The sequence below is a fragment of the Abramis brama genome, assembly GCF_963993115.1.
Source record: "Abramis brama genome assembly, chromosome: 1".
NCBI classification, from domain to species: Eukaryota; Metazoa; Chordata; class Actinopteri; order Cypriniformes; family Leuciscidae; genus Abramis; species Abramis brama.
The window spans coordinates 11,145,363-11,169,515 of record NC_139963.1 but is presented as its reverse complement, the minus strand read 5'-3'; the positions used below and the strand labels follow the sequence as shown (position 1 = coordinate 11,169,515).

The 24,153-nt window shown below is 37.1% G+C and overlaps 1 protein-coding gene across 1 annotated transcript; it reads left to right on the top strand.

Moving 5' to 3' along the window:
* Positions 1 to 11,665: 11,665 nt before the first annotated feature.
* LOC311097288 (ras-associating and dilute domain-containing protein-like) lies at positions 11,666 to 23,437 on the top strand (the record flags this gene model as incomplete). The annotated part of the gene is made up of 7 exons (XM_084136875.1): positions 11,666 to 11,758; positions 13,723 to 13,867; positions 14,523 to 14,701; positions 16,122 to 16,470; positions 19,737 to 19,864; positions 21,267 to 21,406; positions 22,503 to 23,437. The coding sequence occupies 7 exons, from the start codon at positions 11,666 to 11,668 to the stop codon at positions 22,588 to 22,590; spliced, it is 1,122 nt and encodes a 373-aa protein (XP_083993001.1). The 3' UTR covers positions 22,591 to 23,437.
* Between the last annotated feature and the right edge of the window lie 716 nt (positions 23,438 to 24,153).

Sequence of the window (24,153 nt, the reverse complement as noted above, 5' to 3'; positions counted from 1 at the left end):
CAGTGGTTATCATTCACATTCAGGAAACTGATAACTGCATCATACTTTCTAAAGTCCACCTGAAATATTAGATAATTTCACATTAGTAAATCTTTTTAAACGTGTGTTTTCAAATCTTCAATGTATAACAATACAATGATACCTTCCGCAGACTCTGTCTACATACTGCATCTCTCTCTTTGGTCATGATCACTTGAGCAGTGTAATGGTTGAGCTAAACGCTACTGTCTTTTCCCATTTTGTTCAGTATGGTTTGGAAGTAGCATTCAATTATCTTGATGAAAAGAGCAAATGTACAAAACATGCATATTAGACAAAGGTCACTGACAGCTTTTCAGATGTGCACAATATTTATGGTGTACTTTGGTGATTTAAATCATGCCAATTTTAAATAATAAAGCTCATGAATATTCTTGCCTCTCCCACAAGCCACTTGTGAGGTTGCAGAGTTTTGAACTCTGAGTGATGGACGGTCTTTTCTGCCGACGACACAACAGCAACCACCACTTCAGTGTCTTTTTTGGACCAAAGGTATTCGATCTGCAAATTATATTTTTATTGTAAAAAAGATGTTAAATTCATTGCAATTATTTTACAAAATATAATATGAAGTAATACCTCAGTAGTTATGTCCTTAGATGTTTGTTCCGGTTTATCAGGCTCAGTATTGTCCTTGTATTTTGGCTCATGTTTTCCTTTGGTTGACAGGTCCATTGGTGTATCTGGAGTGTTTTCCATCTCGCTGGTGTTGATGCTGATGTGTTTGTTTTTTGGACTTTGTGATGGCTTTGGCAGTATATAAGGTGGGTCAAAGTATTTTGTCCTACGTTTGTGATGTTTCCTAGATGTTTTCTTTGCCCATTCTTCTTTCTGGCAGAAGAAGTTTTCTTTCGATTGTGGATCACGGCAAGGCAGTGACAGATTATTGTTCATTATGTGTTCTCTGTATCTGGCTTGTAGGGATCCATACATTTTGTGGATAAAGTCAGCAGGACGCAGGTACTTTTTCATTTGAAGGATGCTCTGTTTCACAATCCAAAACCACTCTTCCACATGGCAGTTCGTTTCCCTGGTTTTGGATTGTTGGCTGACTGTGCTGATTTCAGAAAACCGGCTTAGATCACCAAGAAGCACTCCACTCCAGAGGGGGAAAATGCTCATGTAGGTGTTCATGAGGACGTCGATAAGTTCTGGACAGAAAAAGGAATTTTTTTCCCCTGTGTTGCTACCAAGGTTTAGGCTCTTGACCCTTTCCAAAATGGCACTAAACACTGATTTGAATGGTGATGTATCACACACAGGGGTTGCAATTTGTGGTGTTTCTGTGGCCTCTTGCATTGTTTCTGACTCATTGATTTTTATTGTCGTCTTCATTATTCTCAGGTCCAGCGAAGCTTTGGCTGCATTCACCACATCTGTTTCCTCTGGCGATGTTAACAGCACACACATATCCTCAAATACTGCCGTTGCCTCCTCTAGATGTGTGCTGTTTAACAACAAGGCAAAGCAGTAGCGTACTCTTTTACAGCCTTGCTGTCGGTCTTTTTTGAAAATGCCTGGCTCACTGCCTTTATAATATGTGAAGAGCAAAGATGTAAAACACTGAATTGATGATCACCACTGTTTACTGTGTTTGAAACAATTCGGTGTGCTCTCTGGAGATAAGTCAAAATGTTTTCTTTGTTGAATGCCAGAAGGACACTTGACATTAATCCCCAGCTGAAGTCAGTCTCCACCTGATGTACCTGGCATGATGTTATTTGACCAAGGGCCCTTAATGATTCCATTAGCCAATATGTCAAGGTAGGAATTGAGTGCTGATTTGTTAGGAGCTCACTCACATGAAGTGGTGGCATGTTTTTTCCCATTCCCGGCAGTACAAGAGCATAGTAGAGCTGTTTCTTGGGCTGACCGGGAATGCGTGAGGTGACACTACCAGTGGCATCCAAGTGAAGTGTTACTGTTTTTCTTTTTTTAAGATGCTGGGCTAAAATATGCAAACCGCATTGTGTGTACATGTGTACAACTAATGGGTCCACCTGCAGTTGTTGTAGGTAACCAGCAGTCTCAGCACCTTCAGATGTAGCACATTCTTTCATTATTTTTTGTGTAAGCACCAGCTCCATGATTATGTCGTCATGTAGCCTGGTGCTTTTTTTCAGTTCACTGGATATAACCCTTAACACGTCTTCAGTTAAGCATCGTGAGATATTGCCTGCCACAATCTCTTCTGATGGTGATTTTCTTAGGGCTTGATAGTAGTAATTGCTCACACCATGTTGAATGCTTTTAGCAATTTTTCCCCTTCGGAAATATTTGGCCTGTCTGAATTTTTTGTCACTTTTTTTGTGTTATGTCTCCTTTACGGGCTACAAAGACAGTAATTTTCTGTTTTGATTTTGTTGGGGTTTTTTTTATTGTAAAAGTAAAGACTGCTGCACAGCCTTTAAAGGTGCAGGTGGCACGTGCTGTAAAGAAAGGCAGGGATCGTCCATTTTTGCATTTAACATGTTGGTACTTAAAGCACAGCACACAACAAGGACTGGTCTTTGTGAATTCTTTGTACAGGACATCTGTCCATGGTCTCTGGAGCTGGTTTGAACCATGCAGTGGCTTTATTTTATGGCTCCAATTTTATTTCAAAACCGAATTTTTTTTGGGCCTGGTGTTGTGGCCCTCCACTCTTTGTTTCTGTCATGTTCATTTTCATGTTCATTTTCATGTTCCGGTTCCTGTTTTTCTTCCTCTTCATTTTCAGAATATGTGGACAATGAAACCAAGTCACTTTCCTTACTTTCTGTTTTCAAATCCACACCATTTGTATTTATTTCTGAGTTACATGTATGTTCATCATTTTCAGTACACTTTTGTTCTTCTAAAACAATGTGTTCTGTCTGGTCATTTCTGTCTGGACACTCATCCTGGTGATGGACTTCTTGTCCATCTAAAAATGTAATTATTATTATTATTAGTAGTAGTAGTATTTCAGTATAATTCTACCAATTGTAATGTTTTAAACCTACACTACCATTCAAAAGTTTGGGGTTAGTAAGATTTTTTTTTTTTTTTTTTTTACACAACTGTTTTCAACATAGATGTTAATAATAAATGTTTCTTGAGCTGTATATTAGAATGATTTTCTGAAGGATCATGTGACACTGAAGACTGGAGTTATGATGCTCAAAATTCAGATTTGATCATATAAATCAAATAAATGCAGCCTTAGTGGGCATAAGAGACTTAAGAGACAGGGGAAAAAAATATGGAAGTCATTGGCTACCAACAACTGTGTGGTAACCAACATTCTTCAAAATACCTTCTTTTGTTTTCAACAGAAGAAATACACTCATACAGGTTTGGAACAACTTTAAGGGATAGTTCACCCAAAAATTGTAATTCCAATTTATATACTGTTACTAAAACCAATATCCAGATATTCTTCTATTAACCAGTAACAACACACACCCTTTAAAGTTGAGATAGAACACTTTATTTATTATCAATGAACTTATGTCTTCCTTTGAATATCAATATCATACATTGTGCTGTGATTCTGTGAATAAACACAACATCAACATGTTCTTCTATTAACCAGTAACAACACACACCCTTTGAAGTTGAGTTAGAAAACTGTCTGAATTTTTAAAAGAATGATTTTAAAATTTGAATATCAAACTCGGTCCAAACAACTGCAACATGTTCCTCTAGGGGGCAGTAATACCGCACACTCTTTAGGAGGCTTTGCGGGATTTTGTACCATTTTTGCTTTCAATAACACGTGTTGTGCTGTAGTTTTATGAATAACAAAAACACACATTTGTTCTTCTATTAACCAGTAACAACACACACCCTTTAAAGTTGACATAGAGAACTTTATTTATTATCAATGAACTTATGTCTTCCTTTGAATATCAATATCATACATTGTGCTGTGATTCTGTGAATAAACACATCAAAATGTTCTTCTATTAACCAGTAACAACACACACCCTTTAAAGTTGAGATAGAACACTTTATTTATTATCAATGAACTTATGTCTTTCTTTGAATATCAGTATAGCATATACCCTGTGCTGTGATCCTGTGAATGTTCAAAATGTTCTTCTAGGAACCAGCAACATACACAATATGTTCAGAAAAACGTCTATATTTTACACAATTGTATTTGCACATCTGAATTTTTGCATCACTTATGACAGCTAAACAAACTGAAAGCACAGGGATTAAAGTTCTCCGTCGCTACGACGGATTTCCGTTAGGCTAATTGCAGCAGGTCTATGACGGATTTCCGTCAATATGGTTCCAGTCTGTCCTTAATGTCTTAAATTCACTTTTAATAATTTTAAGGCCGTAAATAGGATTTCATTTCTCAAAAAGTGTAATAAATGTCTTAATTTTAGTTTGAATAGGTCTTAAATTAAGGAAAGACGAGGTGTATTCCCCCTACTGAGGGGGATGTGATCAAAGCCTGGAGTGGAGCAAAAGCACGTTCCTCTCTCCATTCTAAGCGTTCTGTAATCACTTCGCTCATGGTCCACTCCGGGTTTTCAATTACCGCTCACGGAAAGTGCATGTCAGGCTACAGTTGCGCGCTGAGTTAGAATAACTATATTTCAGTTACCATGGACACACTTATAATGCAGGTAGGGCTAGGCGATATATCGATATAAAAAATATATCGATATATTTTTGAAATGCGATATGGAATTAGACCATATCGCATATATCGATATAGTTTGCGCTGTAATCCTTGCTCCCCGCGCCTCCGCTCCTCCTTTTCCACTCTGCATGCGTGTTTATTAGAGCATGTTATGAGAGGCGAATCATGACTACTTCAGAAAACCCAGCACAATAGGAACTACCAGGCAGTGACATGAGTGTACGCTGAAATATAGTTTTTCACCTCAGAAAAACGGACTTTCTTGTCCTGTCAGCCGTTATACTGTTCTCGTAGCGCACGCGCAAATGCAGCGGCGCGCGCTGTATCGCCTCACTGATCAAGCTAGTGCAAATGAAACTACGAGCATGCAACGCCGTTACGTTGTAAATTACACGAAATAAAAGTAATGCAGGGATGATTTTCATTCTATTCACCAGGAGCAGTTTCCATGTTTCATTAACAGTTAATGTTAATATTGTGTATTCGCCATGGTAACTGTCGTTTCCATATTAACCCCAAAATGCCACTATTTTTCTTTGTATTATTTTTTATATTTTTAAATGACTGTAGTGGCTCATACCAACTTTGTATTAACAAAAACTAGTTTGGGACTGCTATTTAATAGCTTTAGCATAGGCCTAATGTTTATTTATTACTAGTCTTTATATTCTTACAATTTATGTTAAGTAAAGGGGAAAAGTACTTGTGTGTGTTAACAAATTTTGTGTTAACGTGTTATAATTTGCCTATATATAATATTTTCCCCTTTACTTAACGAAAGTTTAAGTAAAGGGGAAGGCTTAGCGAAATGGGGGGAGAATGGCAAGCCTTTTAGTTTGTGGACTAAAAAAATCAAACCGCCAGGTACGTGTCTTTGCACAGTATGTCACAGGAGACTTCAATATGGCAATAATGGCAAAAAAGTGCTAGGTCAATCAGAAGCTAGTCACAATGCTGCCGTTCGTGCTCTCCAGTAGCCTACATGCTCCCTGCCTGGTTTTCATAGATTAAAATAGCTTTTAAAATACGCCTACTGGCAATATTAAAGCGGTTTAAAACGTCTCCCCTTAAAACGCTATTGGTCTCGACTATGTAAAAAGTTAAAGGAATATGACTTGGCCTAAAAAAAAAATTTCAGTCAGAAGAATTTTTTTCACTTTAATCCCTGAAGCAGTTATTTAGTTATTTTAACAATATAACACACTGTTAGAATTGAATTTTGTGATTGAATATTAAGGGTTTTACTCAAATTTTAAAACTTCTTAATAAGTCTTAATAACATTAGGCTACTATTACAACAATTTTATTCTTCCCAGTGTATAACATTTACTGTGTCTTTACCAGGTGAGAGAGTGTGTGTGTGTGTTTGTGTGTGCTTTTAGGCTTTGTGTGCACAGTTTAAACATTTTTTTTAAGAGTAAAGCATATATGGATCGAACTATTGAGCGTTTTTCCTCTTCGTTTTGTACTTTTTAGACTGTCCCTATCTGCTGTTTTACATTACAAAATGTATAGGTTGTGATACAGTAAAGCCGATTAAAACACAAAAACTACGTGTTCTCGTCTACGTTTTAAAACAGTTCGAACACAACCTGTTTTTCGTTCTTATGCCAAATCGTTATTGATGTATTGAAGTGTTTCGGAGCTGAATCTCTGACAAATGTCAAACGTCAAACGAACTTTATATCGGTAGATATTCTTCCTCATGGAGTTCACACAAAAAAATCCACAGACTCATGTAGCCAAGCAAGGTAGCTTAGACTTGGCCTTTTTACTCGTATCTTCATGAAACATACATCGATCATGAAAAATGACACATCGTTATTTACAGTAGAAGCTCACGATTAAAAAGAGCCTCAATATATTCCATCAATCAGATCTAAAGATATTCCTCATGGCGTTCTAACACAGAAAATACCACAGACGCACCTAGCCAAATACTCATGAAGCACTCACGTTTGATTTTCACTTATAACTTCACGAGGCATGAACAGATCATAGAAAACTGCACATCATTATTTTCAGCAGACTCTCAAGTTTAAAAAGAGCCCAAACTCACCATAATCCATCACTCAGATCTAAAGATACTCCTCATGGCGTTCTAACACAAAACATACCACAGGCGCACCAATGAAGTAGCAGTAGCAGAGATGCTATGTTGTTTTGATGTGACGTTTCAGCTCATAACTCGATGAAACATGCATGTATTGTGAACAGCTTTATTGACAGCAGATTCTCACGATTACAAAGAGCCCACACACAACATAATCCATTGCTTTGATCACGAGATATTCCTCACGAAGTTATGCATAAGCTACTTGGCTAAAAAACAAGTCTCTCATCCTTCCAGGGTGCAAAGTGTTTTCCAATTTTCCCGGAACCGTCCGTGCTCGTTTTCAAACGTGGAATAACAAAAATAACAAAAAAGAATATCATCTTAAAGCTTAGAATCTCATTCAACCACTTCGATAACTCAGAAAGACAGCTGACTAGTCGCTCTAAACCGGAGTGTACCGCCCGCGGGCGCCACCTAGCTGCGAAAATATTCATTATCATATTTTTCAAAAATATTGCCTTGAAACACAAATTGGTGTCATTTGAAAGCTTAGAGTCTGATCTTTACAGTGAATGTAGCCAATTTGAACAACTCCTAAGTATTGCTGAGTTATTTGCTGATAAATAGACATTTTTTTTTCATAATCTATAAAATACTTTTTTTGTACGATGTACTGCAATGTGTCAAAAACATCATACAACTCATGAAACATTAAAAAATCGTTGAAAATGGCACTTCATTTTTTACAGCATATTAGTACAATTAAAATGAGCCCCAAATGAACTTAATCTATTGCTTTTATGACAAGATATTCTTCATGGTGAAACAATATAAAAATGCCCATGAGGGGGCGTCAAAGACTGAACAAAAAGCCTATCTTGGTTCCAAATGCTGTAACTTTTGATTACTTTATCCAATCACCACAAAATTATATCCAGATGCAGCTCATATGTAGAGGGACTTCCCCAAAAAAGAATTTCCTTCCTGAGTAATTCCATGTCAAATAAGAAAGATATGCATTATCATTATAAAAATTATATATATATAGCAGTTTCTCAGCAGGAGAATGTCCAAATGTAATGTAATTTATATTTTCAAAAAAATTGAAAAGTGTTCTTTCAAACGATACCTACCTTTTGACTCTCCTTGCTAGAGTTTTGAAGTTATGAGTCTTTAGTTTTGTGTATGTCACTCAGAAAACTAAAAAACTGTATTGCCTTCCAAATGTGTGAGGACTAAACAAAAAGGCTACCTTTGTTCCAAATGCTGTAACTTTTGAGTACTTTATGCGATCACCACAACATTTGATCCAGATGCAGCTCACATTTAGGGAAACTTCCCCAAAAAAAGAATTTCCCCCTACCTTATTTCCTTCCCGAGTTATTGCATGTCAAACAAGAGAGATATGCAAAATCATAATAAAGATTATATATATATATATATATATATATATATATATATATATATATATATATATATAATATATATTATCAGCAGTTTCTTGGCAGGAGAATGTCATGTAATGTAATTTATATTTAAAAAAAAATTGAAATCTTTCAAACGATACCTACCTTTTGACTCTCCTTGTTATAGTTTTGGAGTTATGAGTCTTTAGTTTTGGAGTTATGAGTCTTTAGTTTTGGAGTTATGAGTCTTTAGTTTTGGAGTTATGAGTCTTTAGTTTTGTGTGTCACTCAGACAAAACAACTCTAAAAATGCCTTCGTTTTTTGTTCATAATTGCTGTTGCTAATTTTGAATAAGAGTTACTGTTCATTGAATTGTACAAAAATAATTTTAATGAAAATGTTTATTATAAAAGGTTAATAAAAAAAATGAATTGCATTTCTATTAAGTTAGAATTAAAACAATGGGTAACAAAATGCTTTCCATTTGTTCTCTTTCTAATGCAATGTTCAGGTTTGACTGTATTATAAAGTAAAACTGGCACTTCAAATTACCATTTAAACCAACCAACCAAACAAAAGACTTGACAAAAATAGTCTTTGAGAATCTCTTATTATATATTAAAATCCACAACCTGAAAAAAATAGGCAAATATGTGCAAAAACCACTAGAATTCACAAGTCTTTCTACAGAGAGCTGTAAATCCATCTAGTGGTTACAATATGATATTGCATGATAATTATGCTCACTACATCCACCAGATGGCACCAATCTGACTTCAAAATTGTTTTCTATAGGCCTAGTCTCTACTTTAACCTGAAATACAGCATTAATAAATATATATATTTTTTTATTATATATAAAAATGTTCTATTATATTCAATGGGAAAAAATTTATCATAATTATTGCATAAATATTAATTATTATCATAACATTATCTCAAAAAGAAAAAATATTATTGAACAAAAATACATTTCATTGATTTTACTGAAAAAAATAATAATAATAATGAACCCCTCAGAGGATTAAGAAAAAGCCTTCCTGCTATTGGGAATAACAAATCACACATTTACAGCGATTAACCTGAACAATAACTAATGTACAGAAACTATTATACATATTATAGTTAGTTTTATATGTGATTCAGTGAAAGAGAAAGAATCCTTGTCATCTCTTTTCTCAGTGTCGTCACCGGAGTAGCTGAAGTATGTTATGAATGATGTTTAAAGAAATGTATTTAATAAAATAAGACATCTGAACTCTCATTAAGAGCATTTCTCATTTATGTCAGAGAAAAGAGAAACACTAAATATAAAATACACTCGAGACACTGATTAATATATGCAATTTATTATAAAGTTTCAGACAGAAATACATGATAACTGCTATATAGATTTGAACCTCGTTTTAATAATTTTATAGAAAGTTTTAACAAAATACTAGACAAATCAAGTTTGTAATGTATTAATATATATTTTGTCATATTTAAACTCTTCAGAGGAATGAATGTGCAGCAAGAATCAACACAGATTTAACACAGTCTAGAGTTCAGTCATAAACACATGTTTCTCCAGCAGAGCTTCTGAACGCTGGATCATTCTGTGACTCTAATACAGTAAAATCACATGATCTCCTGAAAATACATCCTGAGAAATATTACACAATATTAATGTTGACAATACAGTGAAGCCTGAGCATCAAGTGTGTCTCTATTTGTGTCTCTTTCCTGTTAGACTGACAGAAACATCTTCATCCTGACGCTCTCTCTGTGTGTGTGTGTGTGTGTGTGTGTGTGTGTGTGTGTGTGTGTGTGTGTGTGTGTGTGTGTGTGTGTGTGTGTCACTGATCCTGAACCTGTGATTCTCTCTGGAGTGTGTGTCATCTTTATTATACAGTTTATTTAATAAATGTTCAACAGTTTCCATTCAAACTCTCTCTCTCTGTCTGTCATTCTCTCTCTCTCTCTCTCTCTGTCTGTCATTCTCTCTCTCTCTCTCTCGTCTTCCTCTCCTGGAACCAACAGATGATCAAATATATTTAAAGAAACAACAAAAACCCAGAAAACATCCTGCTGATATTCTTAATATGATCAACAAGATCTTCAAACCAACATCAACAAACATTCAGACACAACACACACACACACACACACACACACACACACAACAGGACAGTGAGTTTATACACTGATCACAGAAAACACACACGAGAAAAGAAACAAGAACAGCAACACAGTTTTGAATGCGTGTTAATCTGTGTTTGTGTGTCAGTGTGTGTGTGCGTGTGTTTCAGTCAGTGTGTGTGTTTAGTCAGTTGTGTGTGTTTCCATCAGTGTGTGTGTGTGTCAGTCAGTGTGTGTGTTAGTCAGTTAGTTGTGTGTGTGTTTAATGTGACACAGAGACACTGAAGAGTTAACATTATCAAGTCTAAATCCAGCACAGAGGGGTTCAGTGAATGTGTGTAAGTGTGTGAGTGTGTGTGTGTCAGAGACGCTGTAGAAGGACAGAGTGCCGGCCGACACGTCCACACACACTCCTACTCTCTTACAGGATCCTGAACCAGCAGAAACAGCAGTGCGGTTACTATTGTGCCAGACAGAGAATCCGTGATCAGAGCATCTCAGACTCCAGGACTTCTGATTACGTCCAAACTCACAGTCTAAACTCCCTCCTTTCCTCTTGATTCCTTTATATGACACTGATATATGAGGATCATCTCCACTCCATTCAGCCTCCCAGTAACAGCGTCCAGTCAGACTCTCTCCACACAGAACCTGAAGACACTCAAATCTCTCTGGATGATCAGGATACGACTGACTCTCTCTCACAAGCGTCACCTTTCTGTTCTCCTCAGACAGAGCGAGAAGAGTGTTTGCTGTGTTTGAATCCAGTGTGAGATCAACGGCATCTGAACACAAGAACACACACATTACAACAGCAACATTTACAACAACACACACTGTGGTTTGTAAAACATCCATTTCTGCACATAGTTGCAGATGTCTTTTCCCCTTTTCCATCCATCTATTTTGGGACAGCCATTCTGACTATTCAGTCCAGCCTTTTGTGGGTGTCTATAGCAAAGAAAAATCACAATATGACACAAGTTCTCTCAACAGTCTCTTAAACTGTGCTTCACAGATTTGTCACATATTCAAAATGCAGTCAAAATCAGAGATCTCCAGGATTTCTCATCAAATTATTCCAGGACCAGATTATCTGAGCTTCTATCCACATTCATTGCCATTTGTCTCATTTGTGTTTTTTGTTGTTGTTTTTTTATGTTTAAGAAAGCTTAGGAGTAAGATTTGAAACAAATTTGATTCATTTCCATTTTTGGTCTCTGAGCAATATTTTATTTAATGGTGAACCAAGACGTAAATCCAACATCTACACCAGACCTGTTTTACTCATGGGACTGGTTACTTGATTAGCCCTTTTACAGTCAAATCCTAGGAGAAACCAAAACCAGACCTGGCTATGGATAGAAGGGAAACGCAAATAATTTGCACATTCAGCTGAAGAAAATGAGTTACTCATAAACATGCGTCTGATGCACATGCACGACTGTGTTGTGGCTTTATTAGCCAAGAGTGAGTCCTGCGGTCCGACAGATCACAGCCCCTCCCAGACTCATGTAACACCACCCATCACATGTGTTTGAGGCGTCTTAAAATGTCTATGCATCAGCTAAATGATTTATGCAAAATCTCTCAGGCTTCATTTCAGGGTATAATAGTGAATCTTGCCACGTGACATTTCTTTCCCAAATCAAAATAAAGAAATAAGAAGTAATATTTAGCAATGTTTGCAAACTTATTATCATAGTGCTACAGACATTGTAACTTTCTCTCTACTTTCACCCTAAATATATTTCATTACTTTGATTTATATTTAATTGGTAAATTAAATTAAGTAACTATCAGTATAATTGGCATGCAACCCTCAAAACAGTGTATTAGTAGGTATGTAAAAGAGGTTAATGCTTTCATGTTTTCAGATTTCTTTAGTGTATAATGTTGCTGTTTGAGCATGAAAAAGCTCTGCAAAGTTACAGTGTCACTCCAGAGGGAGTCTTGAGTTTTCTTCAAGGAACAAACCTGTCAATATTCCTCATTTAAATAATTCCCACCCAAGGCATACGTCAAATAAATGAGTATGTTGAAACTTGCGGTTATGGTATCAGGCATGGCATTTCTGAAACTTTCGGAAAGGAGAGGCTTCATAACTAAACAGAGTGTTACTGACAGACTAGGAAGAGAGGTGCTGCAACATGGTAAAATATGTGAAAAATAATGTGTATTTTGAACTTTCAAGCATGAAAACCTTTTCTAGAAGACCCCAAAACCAAAATCAAGACTTTGTAAAAGAGCGTTATAGGTCTCCTTGAAACTTTGTTGTAGTTCAAGGCATATGGACTCTATTCTGTATTCAAATTAAATGAAACTAAAATAAACAAACCTAAACAAAACTCTAAAGATAAACTCTCTGTTGAATGAAACTAAGCTGTAACTGTAAGGAAATGCCTAACATATCCTGTCAGGTTCAGCAAGAGTCTGTTGTTCTAGTGAGTTTGTACAATGTTCATTCCCAGCCACTGCTTCCTATATAATTTTGTGAAGAGATTGGTTTAATTATATACAAGTAGTGGATGTTATTTTGTTCTGGATGTGAAAAAAATGACACAGAAGAAAACACTACTCTGTTATTTAGACAGGCTATTCACAAGACACCAGTAAAGGAGAATGAAACAATAAATGTGGAGTGATATTTGGTGAGCTGTCTTTTGTTCAAGTGTTTTGGCTGTATTTCCTTTGCGGTATTTTAAAGATGTTTTGTTTGGTCGACAATAGAGTTTACTTGTCATGCGTTGTCAGAGAATATGTACCCTTGAGAAAATAATTTTTTCATCAAAATACTGGAAACTGTTGCGTCCACCCAATTATTCTCCTTACTACATAGAAATGTACTAAAACATTCAGACCAAATGATATTTGACCAGGGTTGCATATCTCTGTTAGTGCTACTTGAACTAAGTGCTACATTTTACACATTCATTTTATATTGTGTTGCCATTTCTGGACAGACACTAACCTAGTTTAGATTCTACCCGTTTGTATGTGTAAATGTGATTGTGTAAAACATCTTTTCGATGGTAAAGGAGGGTACACCACAAGGCTCAGTCTTGGGTCCTTTGCTATTTTCTTTGTACATGCTCCCTTTAGGTGCTATTACTAAAAATGTATTTTCATTGTTATACAACAACAATTTCATCTGAACTGATTTGTGAGATGTGTGAATGAGTAAACTAACTGAAAGCAGTTTTTCACCACCAGTTACCGTTGCTAAATCATGCTGGGCTGTGTTTCCCAAAATCATTGTAAGCCATATACAATTCTGTGCCCATTGTGTGCTGCAAAATCAAGATTACAATCTATGTGACCAACTGTGAGTCAACACATCTCTAAAGACATTTCACCAGCACATTTCTCCTGTCCTGAATAGTTAGCTAACCCTGCTGAGAAATCTGGCTGGGCCCAAAAAGCTCTTTTAGTTTTATGTGAATTTTTCATTCTTCTATGCATCTGTGTGTGTTTACAGGCATCATGGTCGACTCTGAGAGCTGAGTTTGTTCATCTGAACCCTGCACAGCTGCATCATATGCTGAGAGAGTACAACACAGCCCGTACGTGCCCTCCATGCTGGACCCCGTCTCCAGAGGATGCAGCGGCGGCCCTCCATACATGTGAGCTCAAATATGAACACACACATCATCCTGTAATCACAGATGAACAGTGACATTTGACCATTGTCAGTTCCATAATATAGTATACCTACAGATTAAATTGATTAAATACTGTTTTATATGTGTATTTTAAAAGGTTTGCCTTAAGACCCTGATATACTCATGCCAAAGTTATTTTTCTTTATTCACTTGGAGGTAAAAAGAAGTTTGAAATACCTTTTCAGCAGTATAATTTAAGCGAATGTCCACGACACCACCCAAACAGAGCAGTGTTTAGATGAATATGTTATATGTAATGTGTGCTTTTCTCTCAGTAACAAAATAAACATACAACAAAAATGACAGCAGTGAGAAAACAGCAGTTAAGAAAGCATCTGATCATAGAGATGTGGATATATTTGCTCTGCAATTCAACTCTCTAGTAAAGTCACATCACATTTATTTGTATATCGCACATTATAAAATTGATTGGTTTAAAGGAGGAATCTTTAAAGCAATAAACATTAAAATACAGTGTCAGTGTTGCTTTCAACTAACCTTTTTAGCATTGGGTGATTCATTATCAGGGGAGGCTTACGTATAAAGGGCTCAAATGATGTCTTGAATGCTCGCTGAGATTCTCTGTGCCTGACAGCAAAAATATTTTTTGTCTTAGCTAATATCCTGGAAAGTTTCGACAACCATCCTCCTCTAATCCTGCCCAGCAGCATCTTTCATCTGGAGCTGGGAAATCCCATCACAGAGCCAGGGCTGTTCCCGCCATTGCAGAATCTGCAGGAGTTTATCCAGTCTCTCCCAGAGAGCCAGACACAGTCTGATCATCAGCCCTCACAGGTAAACCTCCTCCATGCTGTGAACGCCCTAGACACCACACAGAATGCACAGACATTTAGTGCAATGGTTAGTTGAAGGGTGTAGAGGTTTTTATTTAGTATATTTTGAAATGTTGGCCTATAGTTTAGAAACAAGTAATTGTCAATTTTCACAATAAGGAACGCCATCACGTTATAGTTTTTCTGCCTGTACTCAGAGACTTTACTAAATGAAATTAAATCCATAACCCATATTTCTCAACACTGTTGGTTAAATTATGGTTAATTTAATAATAAAATATTTAACTCGCATAAAACTCTTTGACAACTGGCTATTTTTCACTTAAGACAACCAAATCATATCTTCAATGATGCTTTTTGAGAATGGTTTAGTCTTGTTTACAACAAAACCAACCAATATTTAAATCTCCTAATAAAACAAAACTGAACAATATTAAAATCTCTTACTAGAACGATACTGACCAATATTTAAATATCTCAGTAGAACAAAACCGACCAATATTTAAAGTGGCCCTATTATGCTATTTTTAAGGTTCCTTATTTAGTTTTGAGGTCTCCTACAATTGGTTTACATGCATCCAAGTTAAAAAAAAAAATTCGTAATATACATTGCACATCACTTCATTTCTAAGAGTCTGAAAACGGTTTGTTTGAAGATTTGGTCTCACTAAAGCCCTCCTTTTCGCGAGCCTACTTAAGATTGGTCAGATGGCCCAGTCTGTCGTGACTGGTCTACTCTGCTCTGATTGGTCAGGTGACCCAGTCTGTTGTGATTGGTCTACTCTGCTCTGATTGGTCAGGTGACCCAGTCTGTTGTGATTGGTCTACTCTGCTCTGATTGGTCAGGTGACCCAGTCTGTTGTGATTGGTCTACTCTGCTCTGATTGGTCAGATTTCCCAGTCTGTTGTGAATTGTTTTACTGAGCGGTTCGGTACGGTACAGTACAGTACACACTGCGTGAAGAGTAATATTGGGTTGTAATATGCCTTGCCTTGCCTAATATTCTAAAAAGCATAATAGGGGCACTTTACATCTCGTGATAGAACAAAACCAACCAACATTTATATCTCAAGAACAAAATTCAAAATCGTGATAGAACAAAATTACACATATTTATATCTTAATTGCCTTTGAGCGCTCAGATGTCATTATGCCACTGATATATGTGCTAGACAACACTACAAATACAATATAGATGGATCTAAATCTGGGGGATCACCTGAATCCTGGTTTTATATTGTCATATCATCCAAGATCACTTGATTTATGGTAAAGCACTAAGGCATTACTGACATACCAGTATGACTTTTTCCAATGCTGCTTTGAAGTGATGCATAATCTGAAAAGTGCTCTACAAATAAATTGAACATGTCTTGAAATATGGGCTGATAATTATTTTTGTAATTTTGGATTAATTCAGGGCTCCAGCAGTAACTTGAATGAAGAGATTGAACCAACGACTGAACCAATCACCTGCCAGGATTCAGAGGCAACAGATCAACAGCCCGCCACCATGACACCTCCTCAGCTCCGGGAGTCTCACAGCAACCTGAGCTCGTGTGAGGCCGTCCTGACCCAGAAACTCAAGAGCCTGGAGCTCCAAAACAGCTTGTCTGGGAGTACAGACCTGGGCTACCACAAGAGTCTGGCCCTCGACCCCTCCTGCCTGCTTACGCCTCCCAACACCCCTCAGAATCTCGACCAGGCCGAGCTGGAAACCGGCCCGCTGGAGGGGGCGACGCAGCAGACGGCACGCCAGCACAGGAAAGGTAATCCGCACATCTGTGAATAAAAAAAGGTCCCTGAAGGACCTCAGCTTTGTGAAATTTAAAGTTATAAAAAGTCTTTAATATCTAAAATAGTATAGCTAACGTAAATTTGTGGATGGAAAAACCAAAGGCAAACATTATAATATATATATATTACATAAATATAATAAATATGACACGTTTCAAAGTAAAAATGCACTTTCTACAGGCTTGTGGTTTCAGAGTCTCAAACAATGAACACCGCACATTTATGCCAAGCGATTGCTTATGATCTACTGTTGATGAATGAAGATTATGTTTACATTATGGTGTTTATATTGTAATATGATGTGGATGGCTGTAGATGGTTGTAAGAGTGCTTATTTTATCTCCCTCGTCTTTCTGAATGAGCAGCTGGCAATAGAGCCCTCTTTTTCAGTGGCACTGGTTCCCAAAGTATTTTTTCCCCCATTCATTTTTTCCCATAGGGATTTTTAAAAAGTCTTCATTAAAGAGTTATAAGCCATGAAGCAAAGCAACCAGCTACGAGGTGAATCACAACACCACAAACTTTGATTTAAAGTAAAAAACAAAAAGTATTTGAAAATCGAACAAAAAGACTGTGTACTTAACGGTTTAACTTAACGGTTTAACTTAACTTAACGGAGTCTGTATACTTAACGGTTTTTGTGAGGGAAATTAATGTCTGAGAAATATAAAACTTAAAAATGATCAAACTCAATTTTCTTATGGAGAAATTTTTTGTTTACTTCTGGAACCAGACTGTTGCACTCTATAGTAAAACATAAACATTTCAAAATAAGAGTTTTATTATAAATAAAAGTCCATTATGACTAAAGTTTTTCCTGGTTACTGCCTTACCGGTATTATTGGTATTTTGGTTACACAATAAACTGTATCTGGCATTAAAGTCAACGCAAATTTTTGTAGCTTTTGTCTCGGCTGACCTGTACAATTATACATTTTAAGTAGGCCTATAAAAAGATTCAACTTATGAGCACATGTGGACCTTGGGAAAAATGTAAGCATCAATCCCTGACTTGACCATGATCAAGCAAGACACCAAGACACTTGCTGATCTGCTTTTCTCCAGCAGATCCTGGATAAAGGTCTGTTTTGTCACTAGGGTTGGAAACAACAACAGAAAAAACAGCGTTCCTTGCATATGCATGATTTTACACTGATGTAAAGCTGCATGAAAAGAGATGTAGCTCTTGTGCTACTTGTCTTCTATTAGTTTGTGAGCTGTACTCTGAGAAACACCTCAGACATGTTCACCCTGTAGTGTGTTCCCTGATTTCAAAGGCAGGGTGTATTGTCTTTGGAGGCGTATGGGTTGTGCTGGTGTTGATGTGGAGTTGGGTTTGTGTGCTCTGGCTCCATCGGGTGAAGAAGCTGGAAACCAGCATATCTCCTCTCCAGAATGTTTTTCCCACGCATAATATATTTATAATATGAGCAATGGTCAGGTGAGAATTAAAAAAAATAACCTATTCGGAATTAAGCAATCCAAATTGTGCCTCAATCTCTCTCTCAAGATCAGGTAAATCATAGAGTTTCTTCAGCGCTTTAACACTTATTGTAGCGGCAGTTGGAGGAATATGTTAAACTCTTGCGGTTTCATCAAAGACGAGGGATGATTTCCATGATATCAGGTCATACATTTTTAAAGGATGAGAATCCAATCAACAGGAAGCCTTCATGAACTGAAGCAGCATGCAGATTCAGATCTGGGAAAAAACAAACAAATTGTGTTAGTTTACCCAAAAATGAAAATTCTGTCATCATTTACTCACCCTCATGTTGTTATAAACCCATTAAACTTTTGTTCACCTTTGAAACAAAAATGAAGGTACTTAAAGTCCGCGTGAACCGGAAGTTGCAAACGACTTTTCTCCAGTGCTGTGACGCATTTCCCAGTGAAAAGGAATATTGAACAGAGGGCAGGGTTTTACTCTAGCGCTCCTCCTCTCCATCTCTGCTCATAACAGACTAACGGTTTGAGGGGAGTGGTTAAGCGTTTCCCAAACCAAGTCCTCAAACCTACGTCATCAGGGAAGGTCCTCCAATGCAGAGGGGAGGGGCATTTTCAGATTTTGATTAAAGATTACGAAGCCAAAACATTTTAACTTGCACGGATTAATTGTTCACCACAAGACTAGTAATATGCGCTAACAAAGTAAATAAGGGTCCATTTTGATTTCAGTTGGACTTTAAATGAAACCTAAGAGATTTTGTCCTCCATTAAAAGCCCATTCCAACAAAACTTCAAAAATGTCATAAAGTCATTGTAATGGCTGGACTCCCATTGACTCCCATGGTTGAATCCAGATCTTATAAAGCAATGCAAATACTTTGTATTTGTAAAAGAAAAAAAAGAAAAAAAACTTTTTATTCACAAATGATCTCAACTTCCACAGAGTTTATCTCAGATGTGTGTTGTGTTGACGTTCTCTCCTATATGGCTGTTTATGTTGCCAAGCAAATTGTTGCATTTAACAACAGCTTCAAACACAGTCCAATCAGAATATAGAGCTGAAACAAAGAATGAACTAAAATAGTGTGTAAACTGGACATTTGTACATTTAATATATAGTTAATGAATGGAAAGCTCTACATGTGGCACCCCGTTCCCACTGGTTTCCCGCCTCCTCTCTCTGAAGACTAGTGTGGGTTTTCCTAATCAAAGGGACTCTGCTCAGATCACACTAGTTTTGGCTGCTTTTTTTTGGTACTGGCACAAATCCTATAATCTGGTTCAAGAATTACAGAGAGGTGGTGATGTCAGGAGAAAAAAGAGCAATGGATAAAGCATCATGGGAATTTACAGTTGACTTGCTGGGTGGAATCTTAATCGGGACGGGCATTGTTCAGGACGCGGGCCGGGTGGCCGAGCGCTGGAGGAAAGCCCTTTGTGTTTCCACCAGCCCACAGCAGAAGATCTTCATGGGAACAGGAAAACAGTCGTTCTTGTATCATCATCATGCAGAATTATCTGATGTTTATGTCAGTTCAGTTGTTTACGGGTGACTTTTGACCTTTCCAATTTGACCTACAATTCGGATTTCATTTTGACTTTAATGCCATGATAATAATATTGATAGTCCTGTAACAACCTTCATTTTCTTCATGCAAAATATAATTCTTCTGATTTTGGGATGATGTTTGACCTGGACATTCAGTGATATTTGAGTTTGTTTATGCTTTATTTGATCTAGTGAAGGCCCAGAGCTGATTATATGATGTGTTTGATGTTGTTTTCCCAGTAAAGAACGGCCTGGAAGGAAACACAGACCAAAGAAAGGAGGAAGACGAGGAGGACAGAGACGAGGTGTTCACCGTAGAGCTGATGAGAGGACCTCATGGTCTTGGTCTGGCACTGGTGGATGGAATGGTGAGAAATATCTTTGTCCTATTTTTATATTCTATACTTGTCTACTCTTTCTACACTGTATAGTAAGTCAACTTTTTAGTAAAATGTTTGTGCTTTGCGGTAATGGGAATTTAGTTTAATACACACTCTCTATTTACTGTAGACGATGTAACATTTGAAGCTGATAAATAAATTATGGTTCCTCTGGTGAGTTGATTGGCATATTGACTTTAATAGTTGTTCCTTCATTGTGATCATGCTTATGAAATTACTCTGTTTTATATATAGAAGGTATTTCATATCCATTTCTCTGTAGACACACGGCTGTATAAGTCGAATGCAAACTGTAATGCCATTTGAGCTGCACAACATCTTCAAATCAAGGCCAGTCAACAGCTGTTATGATTAAAAATAACAGGGCTAGATTAGATCCGGACATGTAGTCTGTGCTCCAAAACCTAGAGAGCTGCCTACATAGACAGCATCCTAATCTTTAAAGGGGAATACACCCCAAAATTAAACCCCTGTCAGCATTTACTCAACCTCATGTTGATCCAAACCCAATAAGTATTTTGTGTAAATGAGGGATTTCCATCCTTCCATTGAAAGTCCATTCACCCAAACCTTTCATAACGTTCATAAAGACCTCATATAAGGAATCCATATAAATCGAGTGGTTTAATCCACGTCTTCTAAAGAGACGTGATCATTTTATATAAACATGTTTTGTGTAAAATAGACCTTTTTTTTTTATTATATCTGGCTAGATTTGTTCACTGAACTTGTTGCGGTGCATTATGGGATTGTCTTCTCTGCAAAGGATACACGTGTTGCTACCTTTGGTTTTGGTCGATGATGTCTTGGGCGGCAGGACAATGCTTTTGCAGATTTTGCATCATGTGAGACCTTAAAATACTGCCTACATAGGCAGCTTACTATGCTTTGGAACAGAGCCATAGTTACTTTGAGCTATTTTGTTCACTTGCTCAGAGACTTTGGCCCTGTAAATGACTTGGAATTGCTGACTTAGGTGTTAGCTATGAGGTACACATGTGGGGGGTTACATTTACGAGAAACTGCTCAGTAGGGGACGAATGGGTTTGCGTTGGCCACACCGATCGTCTTTTGAAGCCAACAATGAGTCCAGAGCTTGAGTGAACGTGAGATCTCCTGTGTTTCCCAGACATTGAGGTTGATGTTAACAATCAGATGAACTGAGTAAGAACCTGGTGACTGTGTGGTTTAGCATTCAGAGACAATAAAACATCTACTTTCTCCATGTGACTCAGGACGCTCTCAAACAAATGCATCAGTGGTGATTAAGGTGATACAGAAACCAATCATTCACTTCCTGCTGGTGCAGATCCTCATCTAGTCATCGCTAATCTCGAGTCTTCTCTTTGTTTTGTCTTGTTGGTAACAGAAAACTCCCCTGCGAGTGAGCGGGATCTACGTGAAGTCAGTGGTGCCAGACTCCCCAGCAGCGCTCAGCCAGAGACTGCGAGTGGGCGACCGGATCCTCGCTGTGAACGGAGTCAGTCTGGTGGGCGTGGACTACCACAGGTGAGCACTACACTTTTAAGAGACAAACAATGTTCAATGTCATGAAGTTATCTTTGAAAATCAAACATGGAGATGAAAAACAATGATTGTTGCTGCTTGCATTGCTAAATGCTAAACAATCCATAGTTGCAAAAGACTACCTGTTACTCATTAGATGAACACAAGTTTTAAGTTGACTTTAATATGAGCAAATCCGTAGAGTTAACTTCAAGTTGAGTGTGATAGTTTGCCTTATTTATAAAAAAAAGTTAGCACTACTTTTGTTTTTACTTTTTTGTTTTTTGTCTCAATTTAAAAAAACAAAACATTCCCATTGTTTTTTACTATATTTTCACTGATTTTGAGACCAAATATATAGAATATTGTCAAAAAGCTGAAAAATATTGTATTGTTTTAGTAATATGGCCCAGTCATAGGGAGGGCTACTTGTTTTATTTTTTGCAATTGCCACTAGTGGTGCAAAAATTACATATTTTAATTATATTATAACTTCCATTATAAGAAACAAAGCATATTTTAGGACTGTTAAAATGTTTTGCATTTTGACATTGACAATTAAGTGCCAAAATTATTGATTTTATAATGTTTCTGAATGTTGTTGTGTTTAATTTGTTCTCATTTCACACTATTCTTACATTCTTACAGTAGTTTTTAATTTATTACCACTTGTATATAAATCAGCATTAAAGCCAGCACAACTAATTACTAGCATGTGTAAATACTCAAGTTCCCCATTTTCCCACAGTCTTTCTTTCTTTTACTTCCCAATTTAAACTATTATTTTTCATTATTATAATCATTATTGTTTGCATTATAGTACAAAAATTCTCAATTATTATTTTCTTTAATGTATGTATGTATGTATGAATGAATGAATGAATGAATGAATGAATGAATGAATGGATGGATGGATGGATGGATGGATGGATGGATGGATGGATGAATGGAATGTACCCAGAGCTCCTGAAATAAGAAACTTGAATATGTTCATAAGATTCACTTTATAAGATTTAACACAGGCGTCTGAGGTTTCACAGACGTTCTTGACTCTGAAACGGACAGAATAACCCTCCTCTGCTCTGTCTTTCCCTGTCAGTGGAAGAGAACTCATCCGGACGTCCAGCGATTCGCTGCGATTACTGGTGGCCAAAACCCAATCCAGGAGCTTCATCACCAGATGCTGAGAACCAGAACAGACTCGCCTGGACGCTCGACTCCATCATTGAGCTGATCTTTCCTGCAAATCTGCAACTCTAATATTGTGCAGAAACCAAAGTAAAGGCGATTCAACTGGATTCATTCATGCTGTTATTTAAGTTGTTCTTGTTGTTGCTTCTGCTCTCAAACTCTCTGTCTCAAAAGGCCAGAATAATATGTTGAAATCTCCCATTCACAGTAGCGTTTATTTCACACTTTTCTCTCTATCTTTAATGTAATATAGTTTAGCACATGTTTTAAACCGTTGTTTACCAGTGTTTTATTTTCGTTTAGCATCTGTCCGTCTGTCATCTTCTGCTTTCGTGAGAAATAGTTGTGGTCCTGACAGGGTTATTTCAGTTTCCTTAAAGCTCAAACTGGAAACACACAATTACAGCTTCATTCTGTTCATAACATCCAAACACTGCTGTAAATATCAGCCAGAACTACATTAGTGTTAATATTTAACCAAAGTATCATATGAAAGTGCTGTTTTAAATGGTTCATGTTGCTGATGTTATGAAACTACACCTGTACCGTTTTCATATTGATGACATTTCATATTGATATTACTTGTGCGGTTCCTGATGTCAGTCATAAATGATGATATTCTCCCTCAGTGCCAGAGAAACAGTGTTATAGTGTCATCTGTGTTCATGATGGCATTAAAAAACTATCTGTTGTAATATTTATGTGTTATTGTACAAGTGTAATAAATATTATTTTGATTTCTTCTTAAAGAAAAGAGGTAAACTGTGTTTTTCTGTCTAGTGAACGGGAAGTTGTGTGTTGCACAGTCATAACAGCTTTCTGGCTTTAGGGATATTAAATATATGTGCAAAAATATAATTTTGTCAATGTTTTGGAGAACACAAGCTTATCAATGGTTTCAGAACTAACAGACATGGACTAAAAGCCAGAAAACTCTAGTTTGTCGTTCACAGGGTGTTGAACTGAGTCTCGTCCTGCTCTGCTGGGTCTGTTAGTCTGAAGAGGGTTTAGAAATGACGTGTGTGCACACGTGTGTGTGTGTGTGTGTGTGTACGAGGAGTCCAGCTGCTGTGAGGTGGAGTAGAAGAACAGCTCAAGTGTGTGTGTGTGTGTTAGAGATGCTGCTCACCGCAACACTTTAAAGACATTTATAGAGCATTTAATGAGTGAGTTTCCACTGCGACACACACACACACACACCATATACAGGAGCTCATGCTGAGACATTACGCTTGAACATGATCTTTACACACGTTCATCTCTTTAAAGAGATTTAACAAATGCTGCAAAGCTGCTGAGTCGAGTTAGTTTGATTATTCAGAGAACAGTAGAGCTAAACTCTCTCTCTCTGTCATCTTGTGTTCTCTCGCTCTCCTCTGAGTGTTCAGATCCTGCTGGTTTATTTACCCGTATTTTCCAGACTATAAGTCGCTCCGGAGTATAAAGTCGCATCAGTCTAAAAAAAATATAGAAGTTGCACTGGACTATAAGTCGCATTTATTTAGAAATTTATTTCACAAAATCCAAGACCAAGAATAGACATTTAATCTGGAAAGGCA